Below are 12,116 nucleotides of genomic sequence, written 5' to 3' on the forward strand. Positions count from 1 at the left end.
TTGCAGTTTCTTTCTGACATTGCAGTTGGACAGTTATCTCCTTGTTGTACTTGGTTGTAAAATAATGATTTGTAGATTAGTCTTTGTTCTTGGACGTAAAAAGTAACAGTGACATTTGGTTAAAAAATTTCTTTCAGGTTTGTGTAGCTCAGATTCTACGTGCCATACACATGCTGGGGAGCACACCAAAGCTTAGAGCAGTTACTTTGCGGCTGATGACATCTCTATGGGAAAGACAGGTTAGAAAATTCTTGTAGTGTCACTAAGATAAGTGTAGTTGAAAAACTTCATTACCTCTAACCAAAGAAGGAAATTAATTTTGGAACATTGCTTATACTAGTATCTCATTATCAACAGTATAAACTAAATGGTGGAAGTGGTGCCTATACGGATTCTGTTTTAGTGAAAAATTTCAGTAGTATGTCTTTCATGAAACCTGCTCTTCATTTCATCAGGTCTCAGACTGAAATTAGGAAAAAAAAATAGTTCGAAGGACAGCTTTCTACTTTTCATAATGTGTAGTAAGAACAATACCTTAGTTACATGGCAATAATTTGCTTCTCTGTATATAAAGTAGCAATAGAGATTTGATCTACAAAAGCCAGTTAACTCTCAGTGCAGCATTAGATTCCAATAATGAAGAAAAGCAAAGTATGGTATGCAATAAAAGTGGTATTTAGAAGTCATGTAAAAGTGCTAGCCATTGAAAATCCTGTCACCAGCTTTAGAAGGTGTGATGATAATGTTTAAATTATATCTTTTCTAGGATCGAATTTACCCAGAATTGCAGAAGTTTTTGGCAATGTCCGATATGCCCTCTTTGTCTGTTGATAAAGATGCTCAGTGGGAAAAGCTGATTGCTAAAGCTGCTTGTATAAGAGATATTTGTAGGCAGAGGTAAGCAAAAGTGTTACCCATCTTATGTCTTTGCAAGGGAAAACATTTTTTTTTTTCCCCCCCCAGAAAAGCTGCATAATTATTTTTACCTACTCTATTATATCATTTGTGGGTAATATTTTTCTAGTTGTATGAGATACTGACTCAGGCATTGCTAATCTCAGCAGCTAGTAAGTTTTGGGTTTTATACTATAACTAATAGAAAGCATGTATAAATAATGTTAAAATTAATATGTCTTCATCCTGAAACAAAACATGCCTCCTATACTGATCCAGAGTAGAAACTTAAAGCACACCACTTCCAAAGTATAAAAGGAGAGTGGTAAAACATTAGAAGAAACAACTAATGATCTGTCTGTCTTTTGATCTAGTCAAAGGAAGATTGGGTGCTTTTCTGAAAACTATATTTTGTCACATGCAAATTACTGGACTTTATTCAGACATAATACTGACCACAGAACACAGTTGTACAAGTCTAACTGGATGATACATTGATCCTTTCCAGCTCTAACAATCCGTGAATATCAGTACTTTATAATAATTTACAGTTCCTGTAAAGATTATTTTTAAACACATTATCATTTACTTCCTGGTTTTATGTGCACAGTACCATCTTTTCTCTTTGTCACCTATCTTTTGGGTTCCACTTTTACCTTTCCTTCTTGGGGGTTTGTTACTAACAGCTGGGAAGATTCATGTATCTTTCAATCATCAACTAAAAAATAAAATTCTTAAAGAAAATACCTTTTCCTTTACCTCTTCAACCTTCTTTAATTTTGCCAAACAGCATTTTTCAATAAATTTTAAAAAAAAAAAAAAATTAAAAGCAAGAGATAAATCTCAATGCAGCTGTAATATTCTTTTTGCCAGGTAAGTGGTGTAGTTAGAGTTCAGGTGTATGCACGTTCTTCGTGCATTTAGAAATTATTTGGAAGAAAGTGAGAGCAAATAGAGGAAGCCTGAATGTTCCATGCATGTGAATCATCTAGCCAGGTGCTATTTACCCCAAGTTCTTACAGAAACAGTATGAGGAACTGCTGAATCAGTAGTTGACACCTCCCACACCACTGCCCAGTAAAACAGAATGGATACTAAAAGACTGGAAAGCAAACAAGCAGCCCATGCAGTCATTGAAGAAGAGACAAATGACATTGCAGCAGCAACAGATTTGGAAAAAAGCTCCTATCTGATGTAAGAGGGACAAAATCTTTTGCTGCCAGACTGTCCACCAATACACAGTAGTGAGTACTTAGAGAAGACTACAACAAAGAAGCAAAGAATAGTGTCTTTAATAGCACACGTGGATTTTCCTTCTCAGTCGCTTCCTGAATGATGTAATCTTTTAGCATACACAGCATCCTTGGACAAAAACTTCCATAGCTTAACCACTTGGTGATCTTTTATTTGGAACTTGATGCCTGGTGATTTAATTCTCCATGTCACTCAGCCTTTAGAGCTTTCTATCATATTCTCCCTTGTATCTTTTTTTCCCTCCCAGTTTTAGTCTGTTTTAGTTGTCACTAAAACAAAACCAATACTTAATGAATTTTGGGGTATAGAATAGAACTTGTGCGTATGCATGAATATTGCCTTGTATCTCATGTTTTTTCCTTTAGGCCATACCAGCATGGAGCAGACATGTTGGCTGCAATTTCACAGGTGTTAAATGAATGCACAAAACCTGATCAAGCTTCACCTGCTGCCATAGTGTTACAGGGTCTTCAGGCACTTTGTGAGGCTGAGGTAAGATTAAATTGGCTTGTCCTTGTGTTTCGTGTTCTGCTTGTGGGTCAAGGACATTTTTCCTGGTTGGCTTTGTTTTTTTTAAGAGTGCATTGGTTTGTTGCTGAACTTTTTTTACTTCTGACAAATTTATTTCCTCTCTTCCAACATCAGTTGATTGCTCCTGGGAAACTGTAGTGTGAAATTCTACTACTGCATGTCAGCCCTTCAGTGCATGGGTTGGAATTTTAGGTCAGCTTTGCAGTTTGTTTCAAAGACATCAAATGTTCCATGCATTTTTCTTTGAGATTTGAAAAGAACAGTTGTTTGGCACATAATTCTGATTTGCTGAAAAGTAAATAATCTCATTTTTGATACCTTCTTACTGGCCTGCCCTGCTGGGTCTCATTCACACAGTGTACCTGATAGGGAATGAAATCACTTGTAATGGGGAGGCTTCTGTTTTACTCTAATGCATTCATTACTTACTGATGAAGAGGACAAGTAGGCATTGGAACGTGCTGCCCGGAGAGGTTGTGCTTTCTCCATCCTTGGAGGTTTTCACGTTCCTTTTGGATACAACCCTGAGCAACTGGGTCTGATCTCATAGTGACCCTGCTTTGAGCAGGAGGTTGGACTAGGAATATCCTGAGGTCCCTTCCAACCCTAATTGTCCTATGATCCTACAATATCCCTGAGTTAGGAGCCAAGGCTTTTTTGTTTCCACAGTGACATCCCAGACGTGGTGATGCAGGCACAGACATTCTGTGAATCACACTATAAACAAACTGTGGACTATGCAGGCCATCTGAGTTAGTGGACTAATGATAGCCTGCAGGAATATTTGGTTACCCATTCTCTGCCAAACAGCAATTTTAAGTTTATCCACTTCTTCACTTTTAGTGCATTATTTACTGCAGTGAGGCCAATCCAACAAAATCCAGCCATTGCCACATTATACGTTTGAAATCACGTCAGCAGTTCAAGAACAACATAGTAAATGGTTAGCAATCCATAGACGTTAGTATTCAGTATAGCTAAAAAGCTTCAGACAGTGTCTACTAAGAACCAGCTTACTCAGGGTAATTACTGTGTTTGCTTTTGGTATGGAGTTTGGCTCTTCTTAAAGTCACATAGATTCTTTGAATCCTGGCCTCAGTATTTAAGCAGTGTTTTCCCAGGCTGGACTACATTTAGACTTTGTTTCCTGCAAAGAAGCAGGAGCTAAGCCTATGACAAATGTCACGTCCTACTCTAAAAGCCTAATTTTAGAATAGACATACTGTACCACTGTTGAGAAGTGGAAGGCTGAGACAACTCCAGGTACTCAGGATGGAAGGAAGGAAAGAATCACTTTGTGGACAGGTAGCAATTTTTCCTGTCCTAATTTTTCCAGGGCCTCCTCAGCTTGCTTTTTTTCCCCAATTTCATGCCAGTGTAATGTTCTGTGAGATCAGATCTACCACCCAGGTATACTGAAACTTTAATAGAGAATTCTCTTGTGTTTTGGTAAAGCGGGTAGCCATTTGGGTTAAGTAATACAGTCTGTCCCTTATTTAGTATTCAGACTTCAGTTTGCAGGGCAGAAACCTTAAAGGGCATACTCATAGAGGTTGGTCAGAGGGTTTTGTTTTGGTGCTTTCTCTCTCTGCCACTGTCTCAGTAGATAACCATGAGAAAGGGATTTAATCTCTTTGAGCTTTTCCATGTGCAGCTGCTTAGGTGTAGGATTTTAGTGAGCACCTACTTTTCAGTCAACCAATATAACAAATTATGTTTTCATATGTATAGTGTTGATGTAGTTGATGATGGAACCCTATACACCATGTGGCTTTGTCAAAGCTGAGTTCTGAGAGTCTCAGAAAATAATGCTATACTAAAACATGCTGTAACATGGATTTTTTTGGTCGATTGTTGTGGAAGAATAGTTTTCCATTTTATTGACTGCAGTAATTGTTTTGTGTAAAGGTAATGGCTTTACCCAAAGTACGTACTACATGAATAGCATTAAGAGTATTAGCTTAGCTTCTGTGGGACTTACAAGAAGGGCTAGCCCTCCCTCCCCCCCCACTTTTTTTGGTAGGTATAACAAAAGGCCTTTAATGAATAGTTCACAATGACTTGCACATCAAAAATGTAAAATACACACCGTTCTTGCCAGGCCACATTTCCTATTGCTGGGCAAATATTTTGGCTTTTTTCCAGTGATTTCAACAGAAGCCAGTGTACTTCCTATGAGGCCATCTATCCTGGCATCTAATTGATTTCATGTATCAAGTAATGCACGCAAGCCAAGAAACATTCAAGAATGAAAATGCTAAGCATAGTATTTAAAATCCTTTTCCAAGCTTTTTGTGGAAGTGGTTTCTTGCTGTTTATTCCCTCAGTCCACATTTATTTGTTTTATTGGTCAGAAAGAAACCAGCATAACATAGTAATATAATGAACTGAAAAATTGTGTGAGAACAAATTATGTTGACTAAGTTTAACATTTAGTAGGAATTACAAAGCTGGATGTTGTTTAAACAGTGTACACTTAAAAACTGTACTCTTAAAATGGTGGGTTTGTGTTGTGATGTTGTCAGAGGATCATTACCACCTTCTTGGGCTCAAGCTTCTGCCAGTTTCACTTTCTCAGGTCTGATTTACTCCTCGTTCTCTTTTTGCTTTACTTTATATCCTTGGCCTTGTACATAGTTAACATCATAATTTTTATTTGAACTCTTTAGCCAGTAGTGTAGGTGTGATTCCCTACCTGTGCAGATCTGCTGTTGAAGGGAGCTGCCAGGCTCACAGGGTGAACTCTGTATAGGTAAGGTTTTTTTCCACATACTGAATGAGTGAGTAAAATAAGTTGATTAGGAACCTTATTGGCCTGTGTTCAATCTCATTGTTCTGGTGAACACCTACCATCAGAATATTTGCCATTTTACTTGATTTCCTGATTAGCTGCTACTGCTCCTAAAAGTGCTGCTGCTTCTTGGTTTTTTTCCATCTGAACGGTGTGATTTATGCCCTCATTGAATGAAAATTGTGTTACTAGCTCCACTTTCAAGTCGGCTACCAAAATCCATTTCAGTGCATCTTCATCACTGGTGTGATTTCTGGTTTTTGAAAGCTGGAAATGTCAAAGATATTGTGGCAATGTAAATTTAATTTTTCCTCTTACGAATGCATTATGTTACAACATAGAATCATAAAATAGTTTGGGTTAGAAGGGACCTTTAAAGGTCATCTAGTCACAAACAGTTCCTCCTTCTGCACCTGCCTCTGTACCCAACCTCTTTTCATCTTGGAAACATTCACTACAGTGGCAACTTAATTTTCTGTCACTTGATTAGGATGTGTGGCATACTAGTGTAGTCTAGCTGATGTTACCATATTGTTTTCTTCTCTTCCTCTCCCTATTTTTGCTTTCCCAGGCTTTGCCATTTTATGTATTTCAGCACTTTGTTTGCTTTTTTTTCTCGGGGCCAGAACAGAATTCTAACCTTGTCTTCTGGTTTTGCTAATAAGATAGATAGTACTCTTGCACTTTTTGTAGGAAATGGTATACAGTGATAGCTTGAGGGACACTGAATAGCTTCAGGAAGACTAAATTCGTCGGTGTATTTTAGGTGGAGAAGTTACTACTTTTTCTAAGCTTAAGAAAATGTTATTTTCTTCAGAGCACACAATATGACTTAAAATTTTAATAAATGTTGTCTTAAACTTTGTAATTTAAAACACTAACAGTGGCTTTTAACTTGCATGTTACTTCTCCTGTTTGGTCTTCAACTTTGTGTTGGAGTCATTGCAGACACAAAATAAATTAAGGAAACTTCTGCTCCAAGTAGTTGTAATCTGTTAGCAGAAACTGGAAAACTGCTTATGTAGTCCACAAAAAGCATTCCCCTTTTGTAGCTGAAATTTCAATGTAAGCATTTTGCATCTGAATGTGGACAAACTCTATAGACAGAATGATCATGGCCAAACTTTTTACCGTGGAAATGGCATTGAGGAGTGATTTGGCTGTTAATCCTCAGGATTAATAGTAGCGCTTCTGCCTCTGTGGCACCATCACGTTGTCAAGTCAGCTGGTTTTGGAGTGTTAGGCAAAATTTGTTTTGAAAAGAAAATGGTTTTATTTACTCTAATTTATTCCTAGATGATATTGTCCACAAATGTCAGGGCGGCCAGGGTCTTTTTTTGTTATCACAGTGTGTGTCAAGAGTCCAATACTCTCTGACCAGGTTATTTTAGATATTCCATGCGTGGAGGATGTAATGTGTAATATCATATTTACTTATTTGAAGATAGTTGTTACACAGGATTTCTGATTCAGCAGAGTGATACAAAATATACCAAAATCACAATGCAAATGTAAGTAACACTTACCAAAACATGGCAATTGCAATATACAGTTCAATCACAATACCAATGTGATTCCCATTACTGGTCTCTATAATACGCTCACTGTCACGGTGCTGAGTGTCCCCAGTCACCAGGAAGGAATATGTGGGTTGAAGCCAGCTCAAGCCCGTTGCTGTCTTCGAAATTCTTTTGTTGGCTGTCTAGTTTTTATACTCTATGTTGGGCTGAGCCACATATTCACTCCCCCATAGGCTGATCTGACTGACTCAGGGACATGTTCACACTCTTTTAATGAACTGGGGAGAAACATTAACACCATCAGTTGATCCACTGAACTGTTTATAGCTGTGTATCTAAAACAAAGGTCCTCTTTGGGTTGAGTCAGTTTCTTTGCAACAGCTGTGGTCAGTCCCACCCTGCATCATTCTGTGAGCTTCATGGGCACATCACCTTTGCCCATGTGAGTGTTCTTCTATTGTAGGGGTTTATTGGTCAGTCACAGTGTGTAGCACTTAGGCAAAGCAATGATATGCCCTTTACTTTTTGCAGGTTGCAGGTATTTCTGTAGCTTGCTGTTAAGTGTAACACTTAGCAGTAGAGGATGTGTCTGGTGGGTTTTGCTGCAATTACATGTTCTGGAAAGATTCTGATAAGTTTGATCCTAATTGTAGTTTAGAGGAGATTCTGAATTTCAAGCAATCATAATGAAAGATGTGGAGCTGCTCTGCAATAAATGATGAATACCATATGTTGACTTGGTTACTGACATGTTTACTGTCTGGATATACTGATTCAGTTTTAAAGTTTTACCAAAAAGCTAGAAAGGAAGACAAATAATTCAAGAGTAATTATCTGAAGATCATTTTGGGAGAATGACACAGTAAGGAATCTGTTCTGTATTTCTGCTGAACCTACTGGATTGTTTTAATAAGAATTACAGTTGTACTGGGATACCCTTTTTTCTGTTGTGCATACTCTAGGAAGAGATGTTAAGGTTGCTAAGAGGTGATGGAGTTGTTTAGAAAGCTGTTAAATGAGACCCATTCCCAGCTGCGTTTTCTAGGTTATTTGAAGACCCCAGTTCTGCTTAAGTCATTTTTTCAGAGTGCCAGAAGTTTTGAGCAGTATAAGTATGTCTTGACTTCAAAAAATCAAGAAGAAAACCCCTTTTCTCAATTGGTATGTTTTTAGGATAGAAAACACATAGGCTGTAAGATGATGGCTGCAGAACTGTGATCACAGGGAACGATCAGCTATGCCAACCGCAATCAAAAGGCTTGAGAGCTGTTGTTATGCAAGTGTTGTGGTCCATGATCCACCCAAAAGGAGAGGAATCTTGTAACTTGCTTTCATTGGAAGAGGTTGTGATACCTGCAGGTATGAAAGGGTGAACCCAAACAACCATAAAGAGCTAAGGAATGTTACAAGCAATTTTTGTACCTATTATTTTACCACTATTAAAGCCACCATTCCTCCTTACAAAGCAAGTTAAATAGTCCCTGCGTAACCTAATCCAGTTGGCCCTCATTTGTGGGTTGGTTGGGCTAGGTGACCTCCAGAGGTCCCTTCCAACCTAAGTTATTCTCTGAATCAAGGATTCTGTTACAGACTTGGTGCACCAACCTTGCTGAGATTTGGTATGAATGGATATTTGTCTCAGAGGAAATATTGTTTAAAATGATGTGCTTCTCTGACTTGCTCTGCCCCAGATCAGAAGTGAAATTTGATTTAAATGTTGTTGTTCCCTATTTTCTCCCATGATTTCACACCCTCTTAAGGTTAGTAGGTCACCTGGAATGAGCGCTTTTTCTCTCCTTGACATCAGTAAAGCTTAGCTTTTAGTTTTTCCCCTCTAGCAAATATGTTTCCAGTCAGTGCTTTGTCCAGCAGTAAGCTTGCTATTTTAAAATAAATTTAAAAAATAACAAGAGAATACAAATGTAGAACAAAATGTACTGTACCAGAACTGAGAGCTTGTAAGTTATATGGTTGTTCATGTCTCCAGATGACAATGATACGTCAATTTGAATAAATACAGAATTAAAAAAACCACAAAGAACATAAAGAAGAAAACAGACTTAAAAAGAACTTTTACCAAAGTGTGTCACTAGTGTGTCTAGGTCTGTGAACATACATTTTCTGATTAGCACTGATTCTTTTTCTGCAGATAGTAATTGGCGTATCAGTGTCATAAAGTTCTCTTATCTCGCTAGTTTCCTAGAGCGTATTGCATTGTCAGAGGACAGCTTTGTCCAGCTCAGCAGTGACTCTGGAATCACAGGGCTTTTCCTTGGGGATTCATGACTAGCAGAGAAAGTTCATCACAAGATGTTTATCACAGTCACCTATTCCTCCAGAAAGACATGATGTCAAGATTATTACTGCTTTTATAACTTTTTAATGTACTTTTAAAAAATTTGTGTGTAAAGTGCTGCTCTCCTATCTTCCCCGCTGTTCCCATCCCCCTGCTCCATTGGTTCACATTACGTCATTTGGTAGGAGGTTTTCTGTGGGACTACCATTATGTTATGAGTCTAGAAAATGCCTTCTGAAAGGAGTCAAAGGAATTCTACAGTCTTAACCTTTTAAGAGTAAAAAAATATTTTTTTAAGGAACAAAGAAAAAATTCCTTTTTAAAGGAATTTTTAAGTGTTACAGCAACTGAGGATCAAGTCCATTAATGACAGGTCAGAATGCACAGCTGTGCTCAGTGATGGTTTTAATATCCTCTAGCTTCTGTATTTATTGTGTACCAGATGATGTTTAGCCAGGTTAAATCACATTCCTTCTTCCGATCAATTCACCAAGTTTATTTGGGTTATTACCCAGTATGAAGTTGTATGAGATCCACTTCAAAAACAAGCATTTAGTTGTCAGCAGTGTTTGGACAGGTGAGACATACAGTAAATTCTCCTTTTTCTCAGAATGCAACAAAAATTTTTAAGTTGTGGTATATGCCAGGGTGCACTATTTCTTTAGCTGAGACAAAAAACACACACACATGCCCTTCTTAACAGATGTCTCCTTGAGCTGCTTTTAATGAATTTCTTTCTGTCCTAATTTAAAATTAAGTAGAATTTAACAACCTGAATGAACTCATATTGGTTCTGTTGTCATTTTGTAACAAAGAAAAATTTTTCTTCTTCTGCTGATACCAACAGTGTTTAAAATTAGGAAAAAAGTGACTTCCTGCAAGCTCCTCTGCTATTAACTGAGTATGCAAGGGCAATGTGTTATTTTTGGTTGGGAAGCATGCAAAGCAAACATGCCTGATATTGTAGCAGAAGAGAATGTAATCATTTGAAGGATGTGTTTATTTTAAAGGCATCCGATGAGAAGTGAAACACACAAACATACACCTGCACTATTTTAAAGTTATTTTTTTGATATTTAGAAAAGTTTCCCTTTTGCATTCTTGAAGAGCTACAGTTTCCAAAATGCTAGTATTTTATGATTTCTGGATGCAGCAAAGCAATTTTTCAAACATTCCCACCTTAACTGCAAAGGACCAAAATTTGGTTGGGACATTTTTAGATCTGACATTTGGATGTTGGATTATTGAATTAAGTTTTCATGTTTGAGCTGGCATCTATCAGAGTGGCATCTTATAGGACCATCTTCTTTAGACTTGGAACTCTATTGCAAGTGTTCTTGGCAAAAGCAGAAACATTCCAGGTGTTGTTGGTAAGTTTCTGGATTTCCATCAAATTTAAGGTGCTCTTAAAAGATCAGAACCATCATACAGTAGGAGAGTTTTAATTTTGTCAGAAATGGCAAAGGAACTTTGCTCAGTGGCTCTAAATTGTGGTTATATAATTGAACACCACAGAACTGAAAAATATTATTACTCGAACTATGATAATGTCTCTGCAGTTTTGTGGTTTCATTTAATAAAGAGTTTGATATAGGCTGATGCTTATTTTTGTCACTGTGTTGAATTCAATGTGAAGTGGGGTTGCAATTCAGAACACTGTGTTCCCAGTGTGGTCAATGGATCCTAGAAATGTGAGCAGTTCCTCAATTCAGAGCTTTTTAACTAGCTGCTAGAATAATATGTGCCTTTCTAATCGGAGAAAACTCTGTCTTTGGAGAATTCCACTGATTCTTATCTGTGTTGTTTAGCTTCATGCACAGCTGTTTAACAGGACTGTGGTGAAGATGATCCTGTGTTCAGCAGAGGTCCAGAGTGCCACATACTGAAAAGACAGGAGAATGCCTTAGATAGGAGCATCCTTGTTCTGTGTTACAGTTAAGACCCTTCATGCTGCTCATTCCTGCCAGCTTCTCAGTGTTCTGCAGGACTTGAGCCTTCAGTTCTTTGAGTTTATAATCTATGTAAGACTGGAGCTGCACACCTTTGGACTTTGGACAACTAACTGATATACTGTATCTTGGATTTTGTCTCAGTGCCTGGCCAGTACCTCAAGACCTCATCCAAACTGTAGGTTCTTTTTAATTTTTTTTTTCTCCTCACTTTAGGGCTTCAGATAGTGGCAGTGTTATGATGAAGGGTCAAGTCTGAAACTTTGCTGGCAACATTTTTTGATGGCTAAAGCACTTTCTTTTGTCTGGATCTCCTTTTATTTAAAAACAAACCCCCTAAATACAAATATCAGGGAAACAAACAAAATGGCGTACTTTACCTTTTCCCCTCCAGAACAATACAAGAGCAGTGATGAGTGAGGAAATTGAAACATTTGATTGTGAAAGACTGAAAAGACCCACAAAAAAGTGTGAGTGTAATCTTAACATTTTTTGTTTAGTATGATCCAGCTTTTTTTTTCCTAAGGAGTTCATCTCTCAAGTAATACAACTTGTTAGACTTGGTGTATTTTGGGACTGTGTGTTATGTTTTGTATGCTGTGATCCTGACTGAGACAGCATGTTGACAGTTGCAGTCTAGTAAGACATTTCAGCACATGTTGAGCATGCTAGAGACTGGCAAGTCATTGATTACAAAAACAGAACAGTCAAAAGTTGCATATGCTGGCATATGTATATTGCTGTACTGAAGAATGCATTTTTCTGAAAGTAAAGGATGCCTATGCTCTTCAATAAAATGTTTAGCATTTGCAAACTGATTTAGAAACATAGCCTGTTTCTTTTAGCCAGTAGAAAAACAATTTCTGCTGGACTTCCACCTC

General features: G+C 37.7%; 1 protein-coding gene across 2 annotated transcripts in view; it reads left to right on the forward strand.

The window, feature by feature from the left end:
* Positions 1-12,116, forward strand: part of FOCAD (focadhesin) — a 143,553-nt gene that overhangs the window by 67,865 nt on the left and 63,572 nt on the right. For both annotated transcript variants that reach the window (XM_072859913.1, XM_072859914.1), the window contains exons 14-16: positions 138-239; positions 767-897; positions 2,514-2,640. In XM_072859913.1, the coding sequence (XP_072716014.1) occupies positions 138-239; positions 767-897; positions 2,514-2,640 (360 nt within the window). The remainder of the gene's footprint in view (positions 1-137; positions 240-766; positions 898-2,513; positions 2,641-12,116) is intronic.

The sequence above is a fragment of the Ciconia boyciana genome, chromosome 4 (assembly GCF_034638445.1).
Source record: "Ciconia boyciana chromosome 4, ASM3463844v1, whole genome shotgun sequence".
Classification (NCBI taxonomy): domain Eukaryota; kingdom Metazoa; phylum Chordata; class Aves; order Ciconiiformes; family Ciconiidae; genus Ciconia; species Ciconia boyciana.